Genomic DNA, 23,878 nt, shown 5'->3' with positions numbered 1-23,878 from the left:
GAATACCATGCCTAAAGAATTAAAGTATGACAACAGTGTCTCACCACATAGAGACTATCAATAACAACAACAAAAACAGAAATTACAAAGAAGAATCAAATAGAAATTCTGGAGTTAAAAAGCATAGTTACTGAAATGAAAAATTTGCTAAAGGGTCTCAATAGCAAATCTGGGCTGTGAGAAGAAAGAATCAGCAACTTCAAGGTAGGTTAATAGAAATGATCCAATCTAAGGAATAAAAATGAACAGAGCCTCAGAGACCTATAGGATATCATTCAGCATACTAACACACGCATAATAGGAGTCCCAGAAGGAGAAGAGAAAAATAAAGAAAAACAAGAATAGTTTTAAACATAATGACTAAAATCTTCCCAAATTTGATGAAAAGAATTAGTTTTGTTGTACTATGTCTAGGTGTGGTTGATTTTTTGGTTTTTGGGTTTTGTTTGTTTTTTGTTTTCTCCTTCTTAGATATGAACTTTTTTCAATTTGAGGTCTCTTCTGGAAATTCTTGGTCATTTTTTTTCTTCAAATATTTCATCCCTCTCCATTTTTTTCTTCTTCTTTTTTTTTTTTACATCTTTATTGGAGTATAATTGCTTTACAATGGTGTGTTAGTTTCTGCTTTATAACGAAGTGAATCAGTTATACATACACATATGTTCCCATATCTCTTCCCTCTTGCGTCTCCCTCCCTCCCACCCTCACTATCCCACCCCTCCAGGCGGTCACAAAGCACCGAGCTGATCTCCCTGTGCTATGCGGCTGCTTCCCACTAGCTATCTATTTTACGTTTGGTAGTGAATATCTGTCCATGCCACTCTCTCGCTTTGTCACAGCTTGCCCTTCCCCCTCCCCACGTTTTTTTCTTCTTATGAAATTTCCATTACTACTTTAGATTTTCTATTTTTACTTCAATCCTCTGTATCTTAGCTTATTTTCCATATCTTTCTGATGCCTTCTGGGAGAGTTGCTAAAAATGGTCTTCCACCTACTAATTGCTCTTTGTCTATATGCATCTGCTCTTCAATGCATCCATTAAGTAATTCTCTCAGTTTTCATATCCAGCACGTCCTTTGAGTTCGTTCATCCTTTATGCTTGCTTCCAGCTTCATGTTTCTGATATCTTCCCTCCTCTCTCTGAGTATATTTGTTACGTTTATTTTAAATGCTTATTCCTTTAATCCATTCGTTCTCTTTCCCTTGGTACAGGGAAACAGGTTCTTCTGTCTGTTGCCTTTCTTTTATAACAGTTACCCTCCTCAGACATCCCATTATTTTCCCCTCTGAACTCATGTGTCCTTGGAACCACCAATGACCTTGGCCTGGCAGTATGTACTTGGGCAGTCAGAGAGTCTCTGTGTTGCTGTCTGAAAGCAACCACTCCCCCTTCCGTCTCCCAACCAGGCAATATTCTTTCTCAGTAAATCTTCCAGAACCTCCTCCCCAGACATTGCTCTTTTCCAGGGGCTACCTCCCTCTTGCAACTCTCTGTCCCTTGCAAGAGGGAACATTTAAGTGTGTCCAGCCTGGGTGCCCCTGTATCTGCTCCAAGGCTGCCTCCCCCTCACCTCACTGCTCCGGGCTGGTATCACATTGGCACTGGGCTGATGCTATTTTCTTGCCAAACAGTGGAAATAGGGTGTGCAGTGATCTTCCCAGCAATGTAAAGGAGAGAAATGGCATGGTCCGAGCCCCTCCGACTTTTTTTTTCTTTTTCTTTTGGTATCTGGCCCTCTTCTGCTCTAGGCTACCATTAGAGAGAGAGAGAGAGAGAAATCCAACCACTTTCTGTTTCCCTAGGGTTTTCTTCTTAGTTTTTATGTTCGGTTCTGGTATCCCTCAACCTCCCTCCCATCTCTGCAGCATCTCAGGACAGGAGCAAAGAACCTCTCCTGGTTTGCAATCTTGTGGGAAACCTGAAGTCAGCCTCATGTGTTGTGGCTGAAGATGAATTTTAATCTCCAAGCCTCCATTCTTTTCTTCTCTGTAATGAGAAGTTTGGAACAAATGATCTCAAGTTGTCCTAGCTCTAAAATTCTGTGATTCCATGCAGTACACGCAGAGGCGGCAGGTAAGAGACATTGAGCTATTTTAAGACCACACAATTTCCAAGGTGATACAGAGACATAATGGGGGGGGACACCCAACGAGAGAGAGTTATTAACGAAAATGAATGTCAAGTTAGAGGGTAGAATGTCAATCAAGTTTCAAGGAATGAGAAGGGGAGGGTATTGACAGAGAAAGAGAAAGTTGTCACAAGAGAAAGGGAAAACCACTGATTGGAAAACGGTTTGGAGGAGAATGAGCAAGTGTTGAGAGGGACAAATGCAATTAACCCACCATGGGAGCAGATGCCATCTTTTCTTTCTAATTTATTAGGAAATATTTCTGACTTACCAATAGTACACAGAATAACATAGTGAACACTTGTGTGCCCAATCTAAAAGATTACTCACGACCCATATATAGCAACCTTCTCTCCACCATCACCAAGAGGTAGTAGCCATTATCCTAATTCAGTGTTTATCATTCTCAGTGGTTCTTTATACTTTTACTTCATATACGTATGCAAGGCAATATTTCGTCTTTGAAAAATCAGTTTTCATGTTTGAAGACAGAAGTATGATGACTATGTATTGAAAGACTTGTTTGAGGTTAAAAAAAAAAAAAAAAGTGTCAATGCTGAAGGAGTCCCAGGAGAGGGGAATAATAAAATAGATGGAATAACTTGGATCAGAGCATGAGAAACTTCTTTCTGCTCATTAGGTCTCTCCAAGGCGATGACACAGTGACTGGCAGAAGCTCCCGTAGCTGGACCGAGAGTGTTGGCCCCCTTCCTGATGGAGAGAGCCACACTCCTAGGACATCAAGAGCAGAAGGAAAGGGATGGTTTCAGCTGCTGCCTAGCAGAGCACTTCATTTGGATCAGTGGTCGTTCACTTCTCAGAAACACCAGCGTTGGGAAATCAGGCATCAGAACACAGCAGGGAGTCATTTATCATTTCAGAGACAAGCCCAGGAGCAGGCTGAGGTTTGGGGCCAGGCGCCAAGGTCAGAGTTGGCCCATGACTATTCATTGAGATGAATACAACCAAGGTTCTGCCTCATCCTTTCCCTGTAAGAAGCCCTTGAAACTGCCTCTGAAGGGGCCTGTCATCCTCAACCTCAGCAGACTGCCGAAAGGGAGTAAGAGAACCATTCTGTGAAAAGATGGCTGGGGTCAGGGAGGCCCTGGCTTTGCACGATCCTACTAGTGACAACCCAACTGGGCCATCTGTAGACAACCCAACCCTGCTGGGTACATCACTCAGCCCTAAACCCTGCTGCAACAAACAGATTAAAAACACACTCCCACTAAGTATAAACGCACTCGACACTAAGTATAATTTGCATCGACACTAAATATAATTTTGGGGAAAAAAATGTGAGAGGATTTTTGTAAACACACTTTTGAAATTTTTGTCTATAAATAACTCATTTAATTCGCAATTTGCTTTGATTTTTTTCCAAAAATCTGTGCATAATTGGGAATTTTTGAGAAATGAAGAAATCAAATCCACAGATTACTTTCAAATGTGTGAAACACTGTATGAATGCTAAAATTAACACTTCATGAAGTTGGAATACCATGTTTGTATGCATTTAATTAAACATTTATTCTTTATTTTTCATTCTGTATTCTCGAGCCAACAATCATTTCCAGGCTTCAAACATTGTCGCAAGCTCTTGAAAAGCTCATAGACCCTGGGCCCTGGGCCCACAGGGCCTGGAGGATAAACAACCCAGCTGGGGAGATTTTATGGGAGGTGCCTGGGTCTGTGGGCCTTGATTGGCTCCTTTGTCCCAACTCCCTACTCCTCCCTACTCATGGTCACTTGTGGTGGTAGTAGGGGCAGCATCTTGAAGACAACATTCTCAGATGTAGTCACCAGAGTTTATTTCCTATTTTCTCCCCCAATCACCGTAAGACTGGGAACCTTGTTTTGTTCACTGCTGTACCCCCAGCCTAGAATAGTGTCAGGCACATCACAGGTACTCAACATAAGTGTTTGTTGAATGCATGCTCATTTCTGGGAAATGGGATTGGATGCTGGATCAATAGGGCTCCAGCTGTATCAATTTTGTTTGAATGATGGACAGTGAGAATATATTCACTCATTACCCTTCTAATTCAAAAATAACATGTTTCCACAATGAGATATCACTTCATACCCATCAGGATAGCTTCTTTCAAAAAACCCCAGAAATAACAGGTATTGGTAAGGATGTGGAGAAATTGTAACTCCTGTGCTCTGCTGGTGGGGATGTTACATGGTACAGCCGATATGGAAAACAGTGTGATGGTTCCTCAAAACTGAAAATAGAACTACCATATCAATCATTCCAGCAATCCCTCTTCTGTGTATATACCCAAAGGAAATGAAATGAGTACCTCAAAGAGATATCCGTACTCTTATGCTAATTGCAACATAAACACAGTAGTCAAGATATGGAAACAACCTAAGTGTCCGTCAGCCAACGAATGGGTATAGAAGATGTGGTGTATATGTGAACGACGGAATATTATTCAGCCTTTAAAAAGGAAGGAGATCCTGCCTTTTGCAACAACATGGGTGAACCTCAAGGACACTACACCACATGAAGCAAGCCAGGCACCGAAAGATAAAAACAGCATGATCTAACGGATATATGGAACCTAAAACAGTGGAATACAGAGGAGCAGAGAGTAGAATGGTGGTTCGAGCAGTGGGGATCTGAGGGGAGTAGGGAGATGTTGGTCTAAAGGTACAAAGTTGCAGCTGTGTGGGATGAGTAAGCCTAGAGATCTAACATACAGCATGACGACTACAGTTAATAATACTGTCTTGAATGCCGGAAACTTGCTAAGAGAGTAGATTTCAGGTGCTCTCACCAGACACACAAAAAATGGTAACTATGTGAGGTAGCTACGTTAATTAGCTTGACTGTGGTTACCATTTTCACTATGTAGATGTATATCAAATCATCGTGTTGTACTCCCTAAGTAGATACGATTCTTACTTGAAAAATAAAATAAATTTGTATATATTTTTCTTTTTCCCAAATAATCAGCTAGTTACCCCAATACCATTTGTTTAATAATCCACACTTTCTCCACTGGTTGAATGCCACATTAGCATACAACGCATCCTTGTATAAACTTGGGTCTATTTCTGGGCTTTCTATTCTGATTCAGTGTAGCAAGGATCACAAACTGTGGCACTGTGGGCTCAACAGACCTCCACATGTGTGTTTCAACTTGTTTTGGTTTTGGCCGGAGGTGTTTTTTAAGCCTGTGAATTTTACTACCTTTAGGGCAGTGGTCCCTAACCTTTTTGGCACCAGGGACCGGTTTCGTGGAAGACAATTTTTCCACAGACAGCAACGCGAGCAATGGGGAGCGGCAGGTGAAGTGTCGCTCACTCGCTCGCCCCTGCTTACCCGCTGCTGTGCAGCCCGGTTCCTAACAGGCCGCGGACCGGTACTAGTCCGTGGCCCAGGGGTTGGGGACCCCTGCTTTAGGGGGTCTAGAGAGTCAGTTCTGTCTTAGACCAAGTTACTCGCCCAAGCTCTTAGGTTATTGAGTTTTTTCTGTCTCGAGTGACACTAGCAACATTAATATTTTATCTTTATAACATATTTTAGTATGGAGCAGTGGACATTCGGTCTTGTTATTCTTCTTTTTCAATATTTAAGTGCTCTAATTCTCCAAATAATTTAGACATTATTTTGTCAGCTTCTGGGGAAAAAAAAAATCTCTCTGGGATTTTGATTGCAAGTACGTCAAGTTCCTAAATCCATTTGGACAGAATTTACCTCTTTACAATATTGAGTCATTATTCAGAAGTGTAAGTCTCTACTCAGTTCTTTTATATCACTGAGTAAAAATGTAAAAATTTCTTTTTGAAGATCCTGCGTATTTCTCGCTAAATTTATTTATTTCTTAGAATTTCTTTTGTTGCTGCCTGCCAAGACGGATGGATATCTTTTTCTCATTTTTTTTCAAGATTACAAAAATAACATGTGGTCATTGTACAAAAAGAAATTAAACAGTATAGGAATATAAAGAACCGTCACCCCACCCCCATGTCATTCTGTCCCCAGAAATATGGTGCTATCCTTCTAGGGCCGTGCTTAACTATACACACACCGCAGGCACACATGCACGCGTGCGCGCGCGCACACACACACACACACACACACACACACACACACACTACACATTCTGTTCTGCATCTCGCTTTTGTCACATAGCAATTTATCACAGAAACCTCTCCGTGTCCGTGCATATAAATGAACCTCAATCTTCTTATAAATAGCATAGAATTACATTAAATTCTAATTGTTTTTCACTAATTAACCATTCTCTTGGATTTTCACAGTACATGATCACAGCATCTGTCATTATGAAAAAAAGAAAAAGAAAAAAAAATAGAAAACTTTTTTTTGTCTTTTTGCAATAGACAGAGCATCTAAAACAATGTCCAATGATTGTAGTGACAGAAGAAAACCTGTCATGTCTCTAATTCTAACAAAAATGTCTTTAATGGAAATTATAACGTTATCTGTTGGGTTCAGATATTTTTTATCAAGTTGATAAAGTGTCTTTGTGTACTAATAATTTGGAATTTTTAAAATCAGGATGGATGTTGAATTTTCCAATGCATTGTTGGCGTATATCCCAATGATCATGTCTTTTCTCCTGAGACATATTTACAGAATTAATTTTATTAATAGACTTCCTAATATTAAATCATTTTTGTATTCATGGTCCTGGTGAATTATTCTTTTAACCTCACACTAAATTAAATTTGATAATGTTTTCATTAAGATTTTCTTTTTTTTTTTAAATTGAAGTATAGTTGATTTACAAGGATTTTCATACTTGAGATTGTGTCTGGCCTGTTTTTTTCTTTCTTTGTCTATAATTAGTTCTTCTATAAAGCTCTGCTTTCAGCTTACAGCCAAACATTCTTTTAATTCTCAAAAGAAGTACAGCACAAACTGGTTTGATGCTCCTGGGAACACAGCTAAACCACATCGCTAGCCCCTTGCAACATAACTAGTCACGTGACCGGTTCCCACCAGAGGTCAGTGAATGGACATGGTGATGGGTTTGTTAAGAGCAGAAGGGCCTTTGCTTTCTTTCTTTCCCTTCCGTAGCGACCTTGGAGGTCATGGAGCTGCGAGATGGAAGGGGCTTACACTTTTCACTGCTTGGAAGAGAATCTCCCAGGAGAGCTGCCCCACTTGAGAAAATCCATATTGGACCTTGGTAAGCTATTGAGACTTGTTACAGCAACTAACATCAACATAGTTGACCAATACAAGGAATTTCCATAACGTCCATTTTGAAATGTATTTAATATAGTTTATCTGTGTGATTCCACTTACATGGAATCTAAGACATGGAAAATAACATAGACAAAAAGTGGTTTCCTCACACCCAGTACTCTGTGTGTACCTAGTACTGTGCTGGCCTATATGGCAGGAAATATTTTTTGAGACGTTAACCTAGATCTTTCTTCCTCCTGATATTTTTCCCCCTCTCCCTTTTCAAACAGGTAATTGTCTCAGAGGGAGGATGGGACAGGATAGAAAACAGAAAATATTATGCCTATTGGTCCCCAACAACCTAAATCCATCAGGTTTTCCTAGATGCCTCGGAGGCAAATATCAAGATGGAAAAGTGGAGGTAGGGGGTGAAGGATGGTAAGAAAGCTGGGCTCACCCAAGGAGGGAAGAGGAGAGGAGTGGGGGAGAGCACAGACTTCTGTGAATCCCAGACAGCCCTGCATCTTGACCCACAGCTCTGGAAAAGGCAGTGAGACCCCAGGGAGGGATGGTGGGTGATGGGGATGAAGATTCTCATGACTTTCCCACAAGGTACAGAAGCAACAGAAACGCTACACGGGCACGTACACCGGCAGGAGAAGAAGATGCCTTGACAGCTGCCTGTGTGCACCAACCCGGCCCTGGACCACCCGATTCGTAGATGCAACCAACGACGTGTCAAAATACCAGGGCAGGGGCTTCCCTGGTGGCGCAGTGGCTGAGAGTTCACCAGCCGATGCAGGGGACACGGGTTCGTGCCCCGGTCCGGGAAGATCCCACATGCCGCGGAGCGGCTGGGCCCGTGAGCCATGGCCGCTGGGCCTGCGCGTCCGGAGCCTGTGCTCCGCAACGGGAGAGGCCACAGCAGTGAGAGGCCCGCGTACCGCAAAAAAAAACAGGGGAAGCAGGTGATTCGAGAAACAGAGAGCCTCCTCCTCAAGGCCGGGCGTTGCACACACACCCTCTTGGGGGAAACGGGAGGCAAACCCCCGCTGTGCCAAACTCTAGGGAGTAAAAAGGAGAGGGTCTGTTTCTTGCGGGTGCTCCCGATGGAGAACCCTCTCGGGTGGAGGCGCTGAGGGTGGAGTGGGGTGGTGAGGGGGTGTTTGGGTGGGGTGGGGGCCGTCAGGCTGCCTCTGCAGATCCCGCCGGGCTGGCTCTGGAGGCGAGACTTGGGGGAGGGAATGGGAAAGGGCGGGGTGGGCCGCGCCCCGCCACGTCTCCTCCTCCTCCCCGGCCGGGATTGAGGGCGGGCTCGGGCGGCCAGCAGGGGGCGCCAGAGGACAGGCACTGCCTCGCGGAGGACTTGCCGGGCTTGGGACGCTGCCCCGCCCGAGACCCCCGCCCCACCCCGGCTCCGCATCCCAGACCCGGAGGGGACCCGGGCCGCGCGGCCGGCGTGCGCAGGGGAAGCAGGGAGAACCCAGCGGAGCCCGGAAGCCTGTGCCCGGCAGCGCGGGCGCGAGGTCACGGCTGTTAACCTCCGGGCGGGGGTCCCAGGGTGTCCGCCTCACACACAGGGTCTCAGATTTAGACGCTGGACCTCGGGCCAGATGAGCTGATGCACAATGCCCTGATGGGATCAAGGAAGGCAGGCGTCATAAAGCAGACATGTAAAATATCTGACATTTATGTTAACACATTTCGGCATTTCTTCCTATTTCAATACTCCGCCAACCTCAAAACATGGCACTGGCCCTGAGCCTCTTACCCTACGAGGGGCCTCGTCCTGGGCCTCCTCCATCTCTCCAGGGGACGGCCTCTTTGGTCCCCAGGCTTATCGCCTATCTGCACCCCGCCCCAGCCCCCTCCCAACACATACACCCCTACACATCCTTCACCCACTACTTGTCTCTCAACTTCGGGCCTTCTCCCCTCCTCCCACGGGCCCCATGCGCCTCTGTCCACCCCTACCCCTGCCTCAGCTAAACAGCTTCCTTCAGTTCTTTCCTCCTCAACCATCTGTCCCAGCCCCAGCCCCCTGCCTCGCCCTCACACACACACCTGAGCCCAGGAGGGAGCCCCCCCCCCCCCCGGGCAGGGCTGCCCTGCAAAAACACGCCTCTACCAAAACCCCCCTTTCGCAGCCATGGACGCCTAGCCCCTGCCTCCCCGGCCCTCCGCACCAGCATCAAATGAGGCCGAACTTCTTCCCAGAGTTCCTGAGGGATAAATGAAGGAGCAGAGAGCCAGACCCCAGCCAGAGTGGGGTCAGTGTGGACAGGGGTCAAAGGGCAAAGTCTGGGTTCCGCTTGTGGTTCACAGAACCCAGAGACTTGTTGCTAGGTAACCAGATCTCCCAGCCGACACATCCTGAGCTGCCTGCCGATAGGCAGCCTCCAGCCATCTTCCCTGAATCTCTCAGACACCCACCCTCTGTGGGACCCTGAAAAGCAGGAGGAGGGGAGAAGCAAGCCCTGCCACCACCCCTGAGCTCCGCCACCCCCGTTTCACTGTGAAGGTTCGGCCGCTGGGCCATTAGGTCACGGCCTCCATGAGTCTGGGCACCATGGAGGGGGAGGATCTGGCCGAGTACTTCCGGTTGCAGTATGGGCAAAGGCTGCTGCAGCTGCTGCAGTGAGTGTCGGAGGGCCTGGGACCGCCGTGCCCACCCGTTGCCCCACCTTCCTACCTGTCCCCCTGCTCCTATAACCCAGCACCGCAAATCACACTGGCACCAATCCCGCCCGTCCCCGGCCCCAGCTTGCTCCCCAGCACGGCCCTCTCTCCCCCTGAGCACACCGTTCTTTTCGCTCAGATGGGGTAGGGCGCCTTCCCTCCCCGTGGGTGCCTGTCTCCATGGGTTCCTCCCGGTCCCGGGCTGCCCCAGGCGCTCAGAGTCCACAGTCCCTATTGCCTGTGTCTTGGGCAGGAAGTTCCCCAGCACTGAGGACCACTCAGACTCCCCATCCATCCGGCTGCTGGAGAAGAAGAAAGAGGCCAAGCTCATGCACCATGCCATGGAGCAGAAGAAGGAGGTGGGAGACGCAAGGGTTGGATGCGGGGAGGGCCACGGCTCAGGGAGAGCCTGAGGACGGCCCTCTGTTTTGTGGGTGGTGGTGGCTAGAGCCAGGCATCGTGGGTGTTGATCTGTGTTTCCTCTGCACAGCACAGAAGGGCTCCGAGTCTTGGGGTACCAGTGTCCTGCGATGCTCTGCTCTGAACCAGACGTGGGGTGGAAAGTGGGCACCTGGGGACAGGGGCTCTAGGGCAGGGGATGCTGGGGCCTTCCTTGGTTCCCATTCAGGGGTCCTCTTGACCTCTCTGCTCCCCCCTCCCCCCTAGATATTTCAGCGCAGAATGGAAACCCTGAACCTGCGCTGGGAGGAGCTGGGAGTCAAGGAGGCCCAGCTGAAAGCCCACATACAGAAGTTTGAGCAGTTCATCCGGGTACGAAGGGGTGTGGCCTGCTGCAGCAGGGCTGCCACGCTCTGCAGTTGGTCAGCTTGCCCCTCCTCCCTCTCCCTACCTCTTCCCCCTCCCTCCTCAGCCTCCATTTCCCCGACTCCTCGCCCTGGGTTAGAGGTCTCCTTGGTGCTCACCAGTGCCTGGGGCTTGCCCCTTTATCTCCCCCTCCTACTGCTCCGTTTGCATTGATAGTTTCCGGCTGCCCTGTCCGTCTCTGCCCCCTCTAGATTGCTGTTTCCTATTTCCTTGCCTGTGGTTGGCACATCCAGTTTATCCAGTGAATGAATGAATGATGGATGATGAATAAATGAATGAATGTGCCACGGTTAGGGCCAGGCACTTGGGGATACAAAGATGAATCAGACAGGGTTTTATTTTTTAAATAAGTTTTTATTTATTTTATTTATTTATTTCTGGCTGTGTTGGGTCTTCGCTGCTGCGCGCGGGCTTTCTCTAGTTGCGGCGAGCAGGGGCTACTCTTCGTTGCGGTGCGCGGGCTTCTCGTTGCAGTGCGCGGGCTTCTCGTTGCAGTGCGCGGGCTTCTCGTTGCGCGGGCTTCGTTGCGGTGCGCGGGCTTCTCATCGCGGTGGCTTCTCATTGCGGAGCACGGGCTCTAGGTGTGCAGGCTTCGGTAGTTGCGGCACATGGGCTCAGTAGTTGTGGCACACGGGCTTAGTTGCTCTGCAGCATGTGGGATCTTCCTGGACCAGGGACTGAACCCGTGTCCTCTGCATTGGCAGGCAGATTCTCAACCACTGCGCCACCAGGGAAGCCCCCAGACAGGGTTTTAGTCCCCCCAGCTCACCCTACCCCTCCATCCTTGCACTGAAGGCCCAGGCAGGGGGCATTGAAGAACCAGGTACTGGAGTCCCCTATGAGACAACCCCTCTCAGTGTGTCCTGAGAGGAGGGATTTAACCGTTTTAAAATCCAGATTTCTCCAGACTGGCTCCAACCGGGCACCTGCCGAGCCTTGAAGGGCTGGCCCAGCCCCAGGGGGTAACCTCTGGCCTCTGCTACAGGGCAGTCCTGTTCTCAAGCATCTTTGTCTCTCTCTCTGCCTAAACCAGGTGGGAAAGGAAGCTGATGGACCAGGCATTATTCTCCAGAGGTCCAGTCTTTCTTACTGGCCAGAGAAAAGCTCATGGAGTGCTTGGGGTGGCAGGAGATTTGGGGGTGAGGGGTTCTGCAAATTGTCGGAATCCTGGAGAGCTTGTTACAGATACGGACCCTGGGCCCCTCCCCTCTCCTTGCTTTCAGCAGGCCTGAGGTCAGGCCCGGTCGACTGTATTGTTAAAAGTATCCGCAGGGGATTGTGATGCCCGGCTGGACTTGGAAACCACTGGGTTGGGGCCCCTCTGTCCTCTCCTGGACCCACAGGGCAGAATGCAAATCCCCCGGGTGCCTTCTTCCGTGTCTTCCAAATGCCACCACCACAGGCACCCATCTGGGTGGAATCACCACAGCCCCTGAAGGGGGAAAGGAGCCACACACAGGCAGTGTGAGAGGTCTGCCCCTCATCTTGGGAGGAGACCTTGTCCTCCCAAGGAAGGAAGGAGGACGGGACCAGCCACTTGCAGCAGCTGAGCCTCGTGTCTTTCTTTCTGGGCATTGAATTCCCTGCATCATCTCCTCCTGTCCCCACCTGATGCCAGTCTTGAGCTATAGGAACATCCCCTCCAGAATGGCCTTGCCCCACCAGGCCCTCCGGACTAGGCCCACCTCCTAGCTCGTCTCCCTAGAGCTCCAGCAGGGTTGCCCCAGCTTTTGAAAGGAAGAGAGGGGCTCCTGCCTCTCATTTCTACAATTGGAGAAGGTGAGGCACCAAATCAGGAGAAAATTTGGGCTTCCCAGGTCTGGGCCCAGGACTCTGCCCTGTGACAAATGGCCACCACTGAGGATAGAGATGAGGGACTTCCCTGGTGGTCCAGCGGTTAGGACTCCGCGCTTCCACTGCAGGGGGCTCCGGTTCTATCCCTGATTGGGGACCTAGGATCCCACGAGAGGAGCGGTGCGGCCAAAAAAAAAAAAAAAAGAATAGAGATGGAAACTTTATCAGAAGATTTTCCCAGCCTTTCCCAGGGTTTGAGTTCTCTCCAGACACTCCAGTGGGGCGTGGGGCTTCCGGAGCTCAGATTCCGCAGAGTCAGGATCACGTCCTGTCTCGTCCCCATAAGGCCACCTTCTGATGTTGGATTAAATCTCTGTCCTCTCAGCCTCCTCAGTCCACAGAAAACCCCTCAACCAGCTTCAGATAACCCTGGAGACGCGCTTCCTTTCACCTCATCCGCCACGTGGGCAGCCTGGCCACCGCCGTCCACCCTCAGGGTGGACAGAGGCCTTGTGGGAGCCCCACCAGCCTGGGCACCAGGGAGGGCAGGACCCACGCCCGATTGGCATCATCTCCCTGGCCCCAGGAGAACGACCAGAAACGGATCCGGGCCCTGAAGAAGGCCAACAAGGAGCGAGAACTCAAGAGGCAGTGCACGCAAGAGCTGACCAAGGCCAAGCAGGAGATGGCGGCCCTGCGGCTGGAGCACCAGAGGCTGAGCGCCAAGCTGCAGGAATACTCCATCTTCAACAAGTACCTGGAGAAGGTGGTGGAGAACTCCGAGGTGCGTGGAGGTTCCTCAGGCCCACCTACTCTTCCCCAGGGGCCTGGGCTGTGAGGGGACTGGGGCAGGGATGGTCACCTGCTCTGGGGAAAGGCCTCCAGCCAAGGAGGGCAGCTGGCAGAGGCCCCTGGTGAGGCTGGACTCATTTCTCAAGGGTGGGAACCTGGCGGTGTATCTGTGCGCGTATGACATCTGTGGACCTGTCTCTATATGGGTCCCGTGTCTGTGTCTAGGAGCGAGGTTTTGTTTTGGAGCACCAACGATCAGCTTGGCCTGCGTCGGATGTGACCCACACTCTCCCTGCTTCCCCTCCTCCCTGGTGTTCTTTAGCTTACTTGAGAGTAGATGGGCAGAGAAAGCACCAGCCTTGCGCAGAGCTGGGCACTTAGCATGTGCTGGGCCCTGGGCTGGGTGGGTGCTGCAAGCGTAGCCTTGCTCAGTCCACTCACTAGCCCCCAGAGGAAAGCCATCATTTCACCCTGTTACGAGGAAGAAGCGGAGGCTCAGAGAGGTTAGGTAACCTGCTCAGGGATGCACAGCTTATAAGTGGCAGAGCTCTTGCTTCTAACCACCCTTCGGTGGGCCCCACAAAGCCACTGACAACTGTTCTTCATAAAGTTGCCTTGTTGCCAGAGCTAAGGAACTTGTTTGCCTTCTGCCCACCCATGCTTTCTGGAGTGTTTGACACTGTCCATGCTCCTGCTTGAAATATACCTGTGCCCTTTCCTCTGGGACTCCTCCCTCCTTCTACTTTCAGGCTACCTCTGGCCCTTCCTCCTCAGGCTCCTCTGGGGCTCCTCTTCCTCAAGTTCCTCGGGTCTTTGTCCCACACCCTGCACTTTTCTCCCTGAGGAATTCCCTGGGCCTCTGATGGATGTCACCCATGTCAACGGCCATCCACCTATGTCCCCCATCCTCCCATGTGACAGCAGCAGGGTCCTTCACCAGGGTGGAGAGAGGTATGAGGTATGCCCTCTGGGGTGTGAACCCATGTCCTGTGGGGGGCACAGGGAGACAAAGGATGCACCACTTTTTAAAAAGTCCTGGCAATTTCCATATAGAACCACTAACCTAATTTATTTATGCATGAGTCCCAAGTCCGTGTTACTTCCTGCATTCTAAGGTACTACCTACTGTACGATAAATTGTTCATTTAATAATTGGGTTTTGGGGGAGGTGGGGGAGTGAGAGAAGACTAGTATATTAAAGCAGCAGATAGATTATAGGACACGACTCAAATTTAGAGCTAGTAAAATGTGTCTTGGAATGGAGGAGATTGGCCTGGATCTCTCTGGCCTGGAGCTCCCTCCTAAGCGTCAGGCCCGTACATCTAATTTATTGAGTCCACGACTGCTTCCTGCCACCCCCAGGCCAGCGCTGCTGCGGGTGGGTCCGGCGCTGGTGAAGGGCAAGACCACCCACCCACAGCCTCGCCACAACTCCAGCTTCTTCCTGGACTCCTCCTCCTTCTCCCCCACTCCCCGCAGCCATCCATCAGCAGATCTGGTCTATTCTGCCTCCTAAGTATTTCTGGAATCCAGCCCCTGCCCCTTCCTCATCCAGACCACCAGTGTACCTCACCAGGAGTTCAGCTCTGCGTTATGCCTCGCCACCAGTCTGTCCAGCATTCTACATCCAATGGGGTCCCCATCTCTCATTCTCTTTCCTCGTCCTTTAGTTCTTGCAAAATATTTTAAGCGTACTGAAAAGTATACATAAATATATGACAGCACCCAAGTACTCTCCACAGCTTCGTCAGATCTTAGTATTTCCCCCAATTTGCCCCTTTTTTTCCTAAAATAAAACACGACTGGTCATTGAAACCCCCAGTGTGCCCCCCTTCCAAACACCATTCTTCTCCTCTCCTCAGGGGTAACCAGTAATCCAGATTTTTAAGCTTCTCATTCTCAGGCTTGTTATTATTTGGGTCCACAGTTTACATTATCCATAAACTATGAAGAGTATGTACATGTCCTTTTATGGCTTTTTTCCAATCAATGATTTAAAGAGAAAAAAAAGCTTTGTATCATGGGAAATTTCAGCCGTATACAAAAGCAGAGAAAAGAGTCTATTGAATGCCCATTACTCATCACCTAATTCCAGCCATCATCAGCTCATTGTCAGATCCCCGTCGCTGCCATTTTGAAGCAAATGATATTGTTTTCATCTATAAGTATTTCATTATATGGCTCTAAAAGAGCTCTTTTTCACATAGCCACAATACCTGTATCCAGCCGACGTCAAAATTTCCCCAGTTATTGCACAAATGCTTTTTGTACAGCTGGTTTGTCCCAATTGGGGTCCAAATAAGGTCCCCAAACTGCATTTGGTTGATGTGTTTCTCAAGTGTCCCAGACGTTATTACTATGCTGATCAGAAGAAGCCAGACATGAAAGAGGACCTACTGTATGATTCTACTGATATGTTTCAAAACAGGTGAAATGAATCATGGGGGATAGAAGTCATAATTCTGGTTTCCTCGGGGCAGATACTGACTGAAAGGGGGCCAAAGATTCTTCTAGGGTGCTGGAAATGTCCTAAGTCCCCCTCTTCACATATTATCTAGAATACTACCATCTGGAAAAGGACTTCATACTTCCCTTCATCAACTAGTTGATGACTAGGTGGGCCTTAAAGAAAAATCTTGTTAAATGCTTGATTCTTCATTACAGTCTTCAGAATAATGAGTTGGTTCTCCAGCATCCTCCGAAAGTGCCCTGTAATGTTGTTAGTATCACCGCGAACAACACATTTGATATGGTTCAATCCTTCGCACTTATTCTTACTGATGTTCAAAGGGTCCCATCTTTGGACAGTGGCAGCCTCTTCAAGTTGGCACCTGGGACCTTTTGACATCAGCGTTCAGTTTTGGAGAGGTGCTCCTGGGTGCTCTGATGTATCCCATTCGTTCTAGCTGTTGTATACCATTGCATCTCTCAGAAATGCAGACAGGAAGTTCTCTCTCTGCTCTCTCCTTCAGTGGATGAAGTTCACACTCCTCAGGGTTTACTGGGCACTTTTTTAACTTCTCCAGGGTGATCTCTCCCTCCCCATCTTGAACCCAGGACATTCACGTTAAACTCTCTTGCTCATCCTGGATATGCCACACGTACACCATCATCTTTACCCAGGCTGTTCCGTCTACCTGTACTACTTCCTCGCTTTCCCCCACCTGCCTTTGCCTGCCCGTCTTCTCGTCATACCTCTGGCCCGCCTTCTCGTCATACCTCTGGTCTCATTTTAACCATCCTTTTCCTGAGGAAGCCTTTTCTGGCTGTCCCCATTTCCTCTAATGCTGGGTTAAGTGGCCCTTGCCCACAGAGGATGTATTTGGGGAGAGGCCAGTTCCCAGAACACCAGTCTATCACTGGAAATGTCATGAGATGGAGAGACAACTCACGGAGTGTCCCCTGGGTGGCTGGAAGTCACGTGCTGATAACCCCCCCACACCCCGGGGACGTGAGTTGGCATCCTGGAGCTGGTACTCAGAGCGCCTTCTAGAGAGGGAGGGTTACAGGGCTTCTGTTCTGCTGAGTTAGGGCCAGAGCAGCGTGGCCCTGCACTGTGGCAGACGGGGCAGCTGAGCCTGGCCAGCCACCTGCCCCACTGGTACCCACCCTCTCCAGACCCCGCCGGAGGGAGGCCTCAGCCCCTGTTGAACAAATACCAGAGAGCACCAGGCTGAAGATACTACCCAACAGTCGCCTGCAGCCCATCCCCCAGTCACCGAGAGGCCTTATCACTCTGTGTTGTAACTGACTATTTACTTGTCTGTCTGTCCTACCCCACCACCCCAAGTTGTAAGGCTTCCTAAAAGCAGGGTCTGGCTTTCTTATCTCCTGTTCAGCTGGGGAACCTTCAGAGCGGTTTATTAATCCGGGTCTCTGAGGGTGGAGGCTGGCACGTAGCTTTGTTTAAGCTCCCAGGTGATTCTAATAACCGGCAGTCAAGACTGAGAGCCCTGGGTCTAGATGCACGTGTTCCCAACACGTGGCCCACGGCCCATACCAACTCAGGAGGAGCACAGGGGGACTCCAAGGGCCTCGCAGCCTCTGCCCCTTGGCCCAGGGCCTCACTGCCGGGCAGAGGCATCAAGGCTGGGAGTGGAGGGCACAGAGTGGGGTCGGACCCCTTGGGTGGCGGTGCACTGGTCCGAGTCCGTCCCTCCCCTCCCCCCCACCCCCGCCCATCCCCTCCCGCAGTTCGAAGAGATCCACGAGGTGATCGCGCGCTACAAGACGCTGGTGAGCATGCACCATGACCTCATGCAGTCGGCGCAGGAGGGCCAGGAGAAGGTCGAGCACGCCAAGGCCCGGCTGGCGCGCTACAAGGAGGAGAAGGACGACGAGATCCTGCAGCACAACAACGAGCTGGCGCGCCTGCAGATGCGCTTCGACCGCGCCCGCAGCGACGTCATCATCTGGGTGAGCGCCCCGGGTGGGTAAGGGACACACACACACACAAACACACACACACACGCGCGCGCACACACACACTCCTAGCGCTCACGCCCCGCCCTCATTCTCCTCCCCAGGAATCTCGCTGGGCACACATCCAGAACACCGCCGCCAAGAAGACCCTCTTGCTTGGCACCATTAAGATGGCAACGCTGAACCTCTTCCAGATCGTGAGCAAGCAGCTGAAGGAGGCGAGCACCGTGTCCCTGGAGGACACGCACAAACAGCTGGACACGGTAAGAGGAGGCCCGAGTGCCTGGCCAGCTGGCTCGAGTGAGCCACGACGGTTCTCCCTGGGTTGGGCAGAGGCGTGATTCCTACAGAGTAGTGGTTCTCAAATTTTCACAGCATCAGCATCACCTGAGGGCTGGGGGGTATCACTGAATCCCACCCCCAGAGTCTCAGACTCGGTGGGTCTGAGATGAAAAGCCATGAATTTCCATTTTCAGCAAGTTTCCAGGTGATGGTGCTGGTCTGGGTTCCACACTTTGAGAACCACTGCATTAGCACTAAGGCTCTGTTGGCCCCAATCAGCACGGGCAGTAGCAGGGACCCGCTACTGCATTCATTAGTTACACAAAACAGTCTTATTAAGTTCTAGTGAGATGCTGAAGGCTTGTGACTGACCCCCACGCTTGGGGAAAAGAGAAAATTGGCGGGTGGTGCGGGGAGGGAAATCAGCAAGGGCAGGGAAGCGTCAGAGTCATATTAGTACCATTCTGAGATTTTTCTCTTTGAAGTAATTGAAAGGAAATGAGTTTTTCACTGTATGATTCAAAGCTATGGGATGCCATGTCCGTGTGCCACCTGAAATTGTCTCACTTTTGACCAAAGGTACCCGCATCCCGCTGTTTGGGAAGGTACGCCAGCAGATGCAGTAGCCGTGCTTCTTGTAACATGCAGAGAACCATGATTAATTATTTATCCTTTTTGGCAAAAGCCTTTAGCTCTGCCATGAAATAGTAGACAGTAGGCTCCCAAAGGCTGGGATTTCTGTTTGCTTTTTTCCTGCTGTATCCCCAGCATCTAGAACAATGCCAGGCAGATAGCAGGCACTCTGTAAGTATTTGGTGAATGAATATGGAACAGAAGCCGATAAAAGCAATTGACTGAGAGGTGCTTCCTCTGTTTAAAAAAAAAAAAAAAAAAAAAGGTGAAACTCATGAAATGTAAAGAATTTCACCCACTGACCAGCCGGGAAGTAGGATTTCCTTAAACCCAAGAATCAGCCTGCATCGTAAGGCTTATTAGAGCAGAATTATTAACAGTCCAAAGACTGTAAAGGGAATTTGTAAGAAAAGTTGTTCTGAAATAGCGATCCTCAAACTTTTTTGGTAGCAGGATACCTTTACACTCATAAAATTTATTGAAGACCCTCAAAGAGCTTTTGTTTATATGGGTTCTATCAATTGATGTTTCCTTATTAGAAACTCGAGCAGAAAAATTAAAAATAATTCATTTAGAAATGACAGTAAGAAGCACATGAACACAAATAGCATTTTTTTAGAAAATTTATTTATTTATTTATTTTTGGCTGTGTTGGGTCTTCGTTTCTGTGCGAGGGCTTTCTCGAGTTGTGGCAAGCGGGGGCCACTCTTCATCGCGGTGCGCGGGCCTCTCACTGTCGCGGCCTCTCTCGTTGCGGAGCACAGGCTCCAGACGTGCAGGCTTAGTAGTTGTGGCTCATGGGTCCAGTTGCTCCACGGCATGTGGGATCCTCCCAGACCAGGGCTCGAACCCGTGTCCCCTGCATTGGCAGGCGGATTCTCAACCACTTCACCACCAGGGAAGCCCCACAAATAGCATTTTTAATGAAAAACACGTTTTCAAAAAGTATTTTATGGGACGAGTGGCATTATTTGATACTTGCAAACCCCTTGAATGCGTGGCTTCCTGGAGGACAGGTGGATTGCCACACCTGCTTCTGCATTCAGCCTGTCGTGCTAGCCTACGTCACGGGAACATCCCACTCTGGGAAAAGCCCCTGTAGACTCTGAAGAAAATAAGAGCAAAAAAGGCAAGTAACATCTTAGTATTATTATAAAAAGAGTTTTGGCCTCGTAGACCCCTCTCCCCGGCAGTAGGGTCTCAGGACGCCCAGCCGTCCTCAGATCCCTCTCCTTTAGCCGTTGTAAAGAAAGATGGGGCAGGAGGTGGTGGGCGAGCATCCCCTGCTCAGACCGTAGCTTACAGTCCATCCACTCCAAATTCTGAGCTTTCGGACTCCCTCTCAACCTCTTTTTTTTTTTTTTTTTTTTCCGGCTGCACGGCTTGTGGGATCTTAGTTCCCCCACCAAAGATCGAACCCAGGCCCCCAGCATCGAGCAGTGAACGTGCCAAGTCCTAACCACTGGACTACCAGGGAACTCCTGTTCTCAACCTTGATTTGCTTCGATAGGAATCCCTCATATTGCCCAAAGGTTACTTTTAAATAGTCCACTTCATTCCTGTAGGATATGAGCCTACACACACGTGATTAAGTAGCCTGAAAAAAGAAAAATAAAGACCTGGGAAAATATAAGTTAAAATCTGAGGTCAGAGGCGAGAGAGAGATGTGTGGACTCTGGATTCTTGGAGTATAGAGGACAGTAGTTCAACAGGGACAGTAGTTGGCTCTGAGCTTCCTGGTAACCAGAAGCAAAAGCAACACATAGTTCTTGTACCAAAATAAGAAAACACATGGTTTCTTCAGAAAGAGCGAAACGTTCCCAGCACTTAACCTCTAGCTGAACATTTTCGAGGAGGCTTCAGAGACACTCAGTGAAATGATGTTCTCAGCAGTGTCCCTCCAGCAGATCCCCGCATGGGCTTCAGAAAGCAGCCACTTACTTAGAATCAGGAACGAGGTACCACTCAGGGAAAGTGATTTTGCAAAAGGCCAAGACGATTTGCGTTCAGCATAGTGTGTGTAGAAGGTCGAGCGTTATTGTTTCTGAATAAAGCCCAAAGTGGAGCAGCATTTTCCAAACCGTGCTTGGCAAACCCTAGAATCCCAGGATGGTAGTAAGTCTCCTCCAGGGAAATAAACGGGCTCTATGGTCTATAAAATTTAGAAAACTCAAGTTAAACAAAGGTGGCTGGTTTTAAAATACAGGACTTCACAGTGCCTTTGCTCTGGTTCTGCCCTGAGACTCTCCCAGCAGATAAAGTTTCTAAAACTTACTTGACCACAGACCCTTTTTGGGGTAGGTGATTACTTACTACAAGAACATAGTTTGGGAAATACTGGACTTGTCATCTCTGTAACCTTGGGAAAGTTGCTCTAATTCAGTCACTGTTTGTTTCTCTCCTCTCTTGCAAAATAGGAATTGTGCTGGTAATAGTAACAGTATTAGCAACTAACTGGGCTTTTGAGAGTGTTGGACAGTCTGTGTAGCCCCATCTTTAGGAACATTCTTGAAAAGGAGCAATTTTAGGACTGAGATCTTAAAGGCCATCTAGGCCAACCTTTTCTCCCTCTTCCCTTTTTAAAGATAAACTGAGTCCCAGAAAGATGAAGTGATTTCCCCAGAGCTGCATCAGGACCCCAGGTCGTCATCCTTTTTTAAAGTGAAGTATAGTTGGTTTACAATATTGTAAATTGTAAATATTGTAGTTTCAGATGAACAACAAAGTGATTCATTTATACGTATGTATGTATATATCCATATTCTTTTATTTTCAATTCTTTTCCATTATAGTTTTTTTTTTTTTTTTTTTTTGTGGTACACGGGCCTCTCACCACTGTGGTCTCTCCCGTTGCGGAGCACAGGCTCCAGACGTGCAGGCTCAGTGGCCATGGCCCACAGGCCCAGCCGCTCTGCGGCATATGGGATCTTCCCGGACCGGGGCATGAACCCGCGTCCCCTGCATCGGCAGGCGGACTCTCAACCACTGCGCCACCAGGGAAGCCCTCCATTATAGTTTTTTATAAGATATTGAATATAGTTTCCTGTGCTCTACAGTAAATCCTTATTGTTTCTCTGTTTTATATACGATAGTGTGCATCTATTAATCCCATATGCCCAATTCATCCCTCCCCCCACTTTCCACTTCGTTAACCATAGTTTGTTTTCTATGTCTGTGAGTCTGTTTCTGTTTTGTAAATAAGTTCATTTGTACTATTTTTTAGATTCCACATATAAGTGATATCATATAATATTTGTCTTTGTCTGACTTACTTAGTATGATAATCTCTGGGTCCATCCATGTTGCTTCAAATGACATTATTTCATTCTTTTTTATGGCTGAGTAATATTCCAGTGTGTGTGTGTGTGTGTGTGTGTGTGTGTGTGTGTATGTGTATGTGTATGTATGCATACCACATCTTCTTTATCCCGTCTGCTGACGGGTGCTTAGATTGCAGGACCCCAGGTCTTCTGACTTGTGAGGCTGTGCTTTTTCCACTGTGTCGTACTGATTGCATGTTCTTTACAACAAAAGTTAGTGAATAGAATTTAAACTTCCCTTGATGACTCAAGATTATCGTAATGAGCATCAGTTCTGGGTTTCAAGCAGATGACCTCCTTGAAGGCTTTTAAATAGTGGAGAGTCGTCTGCCCTGACCCTGGCTGACCCCTTCCTGCTAAGTGCGTGTAGCCTGAGTCCACTTAGGATCCTCCCTTTGTCTCCCTTTGTTAGACTGTCAGCCTGTACTTCATCCTCTCATTGCGTCTTCCTCTAGGGGTTCCCAGCTCCGTCCATGTTCATCACTTCTAGTCTGCTAAGCCTCATTCTCCATGTCAACTAGAATAATTGTCAAATGAGGGAAAGTCGGTCACAGGAAATGGTGACTCCTCACAAGCAGATTATGCCAGGACATTTCCGGATGGGTGGCTTGTGGCCTGCTGGGATTAACTGCGGTCCCCTGGCCTTGCTAGATCCAGCAGTTTATCCAGGACCTGTCAGACATCTGGGCAGAGGTGAAGAAGAAGGAGCAACAGCAAGTCCGGGTTTAAGGAGCAGCCATGGTTCCAGAATGTTCTGAGACAGAGAAGGGAGAGAGAAAGTACCTGGTGACCTCGCCATCCAGTCAGCCCAGTCCAGCCCTCTGGGACCGCTGTGCCTTTCGGAAATCCCTGTTTATCCCCCCAGGCCGCAGCCCGTCCCATCCCTGAAAACATTAAATTCTATTAGAAGTTTGTTCCTAAGTCCTCTTTCTCTTTTTGGTGGTTTATTCATGGGGAAGAGGGTCCACTGAGGGGAGAATCGCCCAAAGCACCCCCTTTTGAAGCTGCCCAGGTCTGGTATCTCTTAGGCTTTGCAGTTTACACAGGAAGTATCCGCGTGGCAACACACACCAGGGTGAGTGCACAGGACCCTTCTTTCCTCTACCACTTCCATTTTTTTTTTTTAAGTTGGTGTTTCCAGTTGAGGTGCAAAGACTCAGTAGAAACCATGAAGGCAGCTTCCTGGGTCCGAGCGCCGGAAGCGGTAAGTTAGGAACTGTTTCTTCCCTGACGTCGGGAGGAAGCCCTGCTGTCCTGCCCCTGCTGGACCCTAAGACATGCAATATGGTATCAGGAATGCTGATGTAGGAATAGCAGGCAGGCTGCCAGGCGACGGCATCTTAGCAGGCTGGAATGATGGCTTCAAACCGACAAAACTAAACTGAGTGGAGGTGAATGTGAAGTCTCTCACTTAACGGTCAAAAACTCAACGGCATTGTTATCAGTCGTCAGTGGCAAAAAGCAGGTCAGGGACTGGACTGAAAGAGCAGCGTTTATTGAGCGTATGTTTTATATACATCATCCCAGTGAGAACCGTGTGGCACCATTAACACCTGAACTACCAAACAGGACACTTGCCCAAGGACACTGGCTCCAGCGACAGGGTCGGGAGTCGCATTGGGTCTGCCTGCCCCCAGCCTGTGCTCCCTCCACCAGGCTGCTTTCCCCTCCAGGGGCAGCCCGAGGGGGCGGCCTGAACAGGGCTCCTTGTTTCTCCTTGGCCCTGTGATCCCAGAGGCCCTGCGGGGAGACCACCACCTCCAGGGGAGTCTGCTGCAGCACCCCTGCCCGGATCCTGCTGTGGGCCGCCGTCACCCCTCACCTTTGTGTTCACC

At 49.0% G+C, this 23,878-nt stretch overlaps 1 protein-coding gene across 2 annotated transcripts; it reads left to right on the top strand.

Moving 5' to 3' along the window:
* Positions 1-9,644: 9,644 nt before the first annotated feature.
* CCDC42 (coiled-coil domain containing 42) lies at positions 9,645-22,964 on the top strand. Of its 2 annotated transcripts, XM_027130272.1 has the most exons (7): positions 9,645-9,933; positions 10,229-10,334; positions 10,642-10,746; positions 13,181-13,378; positions 17,581-17,802; positions 17,913-18,071; positions 22,695-22,964. In XM_027130272.1, the coding sequence occupies exons 1-7, from the start codon at positions 9,851-9,853 to the stop codon at positions 22,770-22,772; spliced, it is 951 nt and encodes a 316-aa protein (XP_026986073.1). In that variant the 5' UTR covers positions 9,645-9,850; the 3' UTR covers positions 22,773-22,964. The 2 variants fall into 2 exon arrangements, with proteins under 2 accessions (XP_026986073.1, XP_026986074.1); XM_027130273.1 differs by lacking the exon at positions 17,581-17,802 and having other exon boundaries at positions 9,851-9,933; positions 22,695-22,958.
* The last annotated feature ends 914 nt before the right edge of the window (positions 22,965-23,878 follow it).

This window comes from Aethalodelphis obliquidens, unplaced genomic scaffold, assembly GCF_003676395.1.
Source record: "Aethalodelphis obliquidens isolate GAN/ISIS:26980383/991018 unplaced genomic scaffold, ASM367639v1 scaffold38, whole genome shotgun sequence".
NCBI lineage: Eukaryota > Metazoa > Chordata > Mammalia > Artiodactyla > Delphinidae > Aethalodelphis > Aethalodelphis obliquidens.
This window is presented reverse-complemented; position numbering and strand designations above follow the sequence as displayed.

Bases quoted from the DNA above. Each gene is read 5' to 3' on its own strand.
- CCDC42 (XM_027130272.1), top strand. From the start codon at position 9,851: ATGAGTCTGGGCACCATGGAGGGGGAGGATCTGGCCGAGTACTTCCGG. The intron at 9,934-10,228 runs GTGAGTGTCGGA...TGTCTTGGGCAG, and splicing joins AGGCTGCTGCAGCTGCTGCA to GAAGTTCCCCAGCACTGAGG. The intron at 18,072-22,694 runs GTAAGAGGAGGC...TGGCCTTGCTAG, and splicing joins CGCACAAACAGCTGGACACG to ATCCAGCAGTTTATCCAGGA.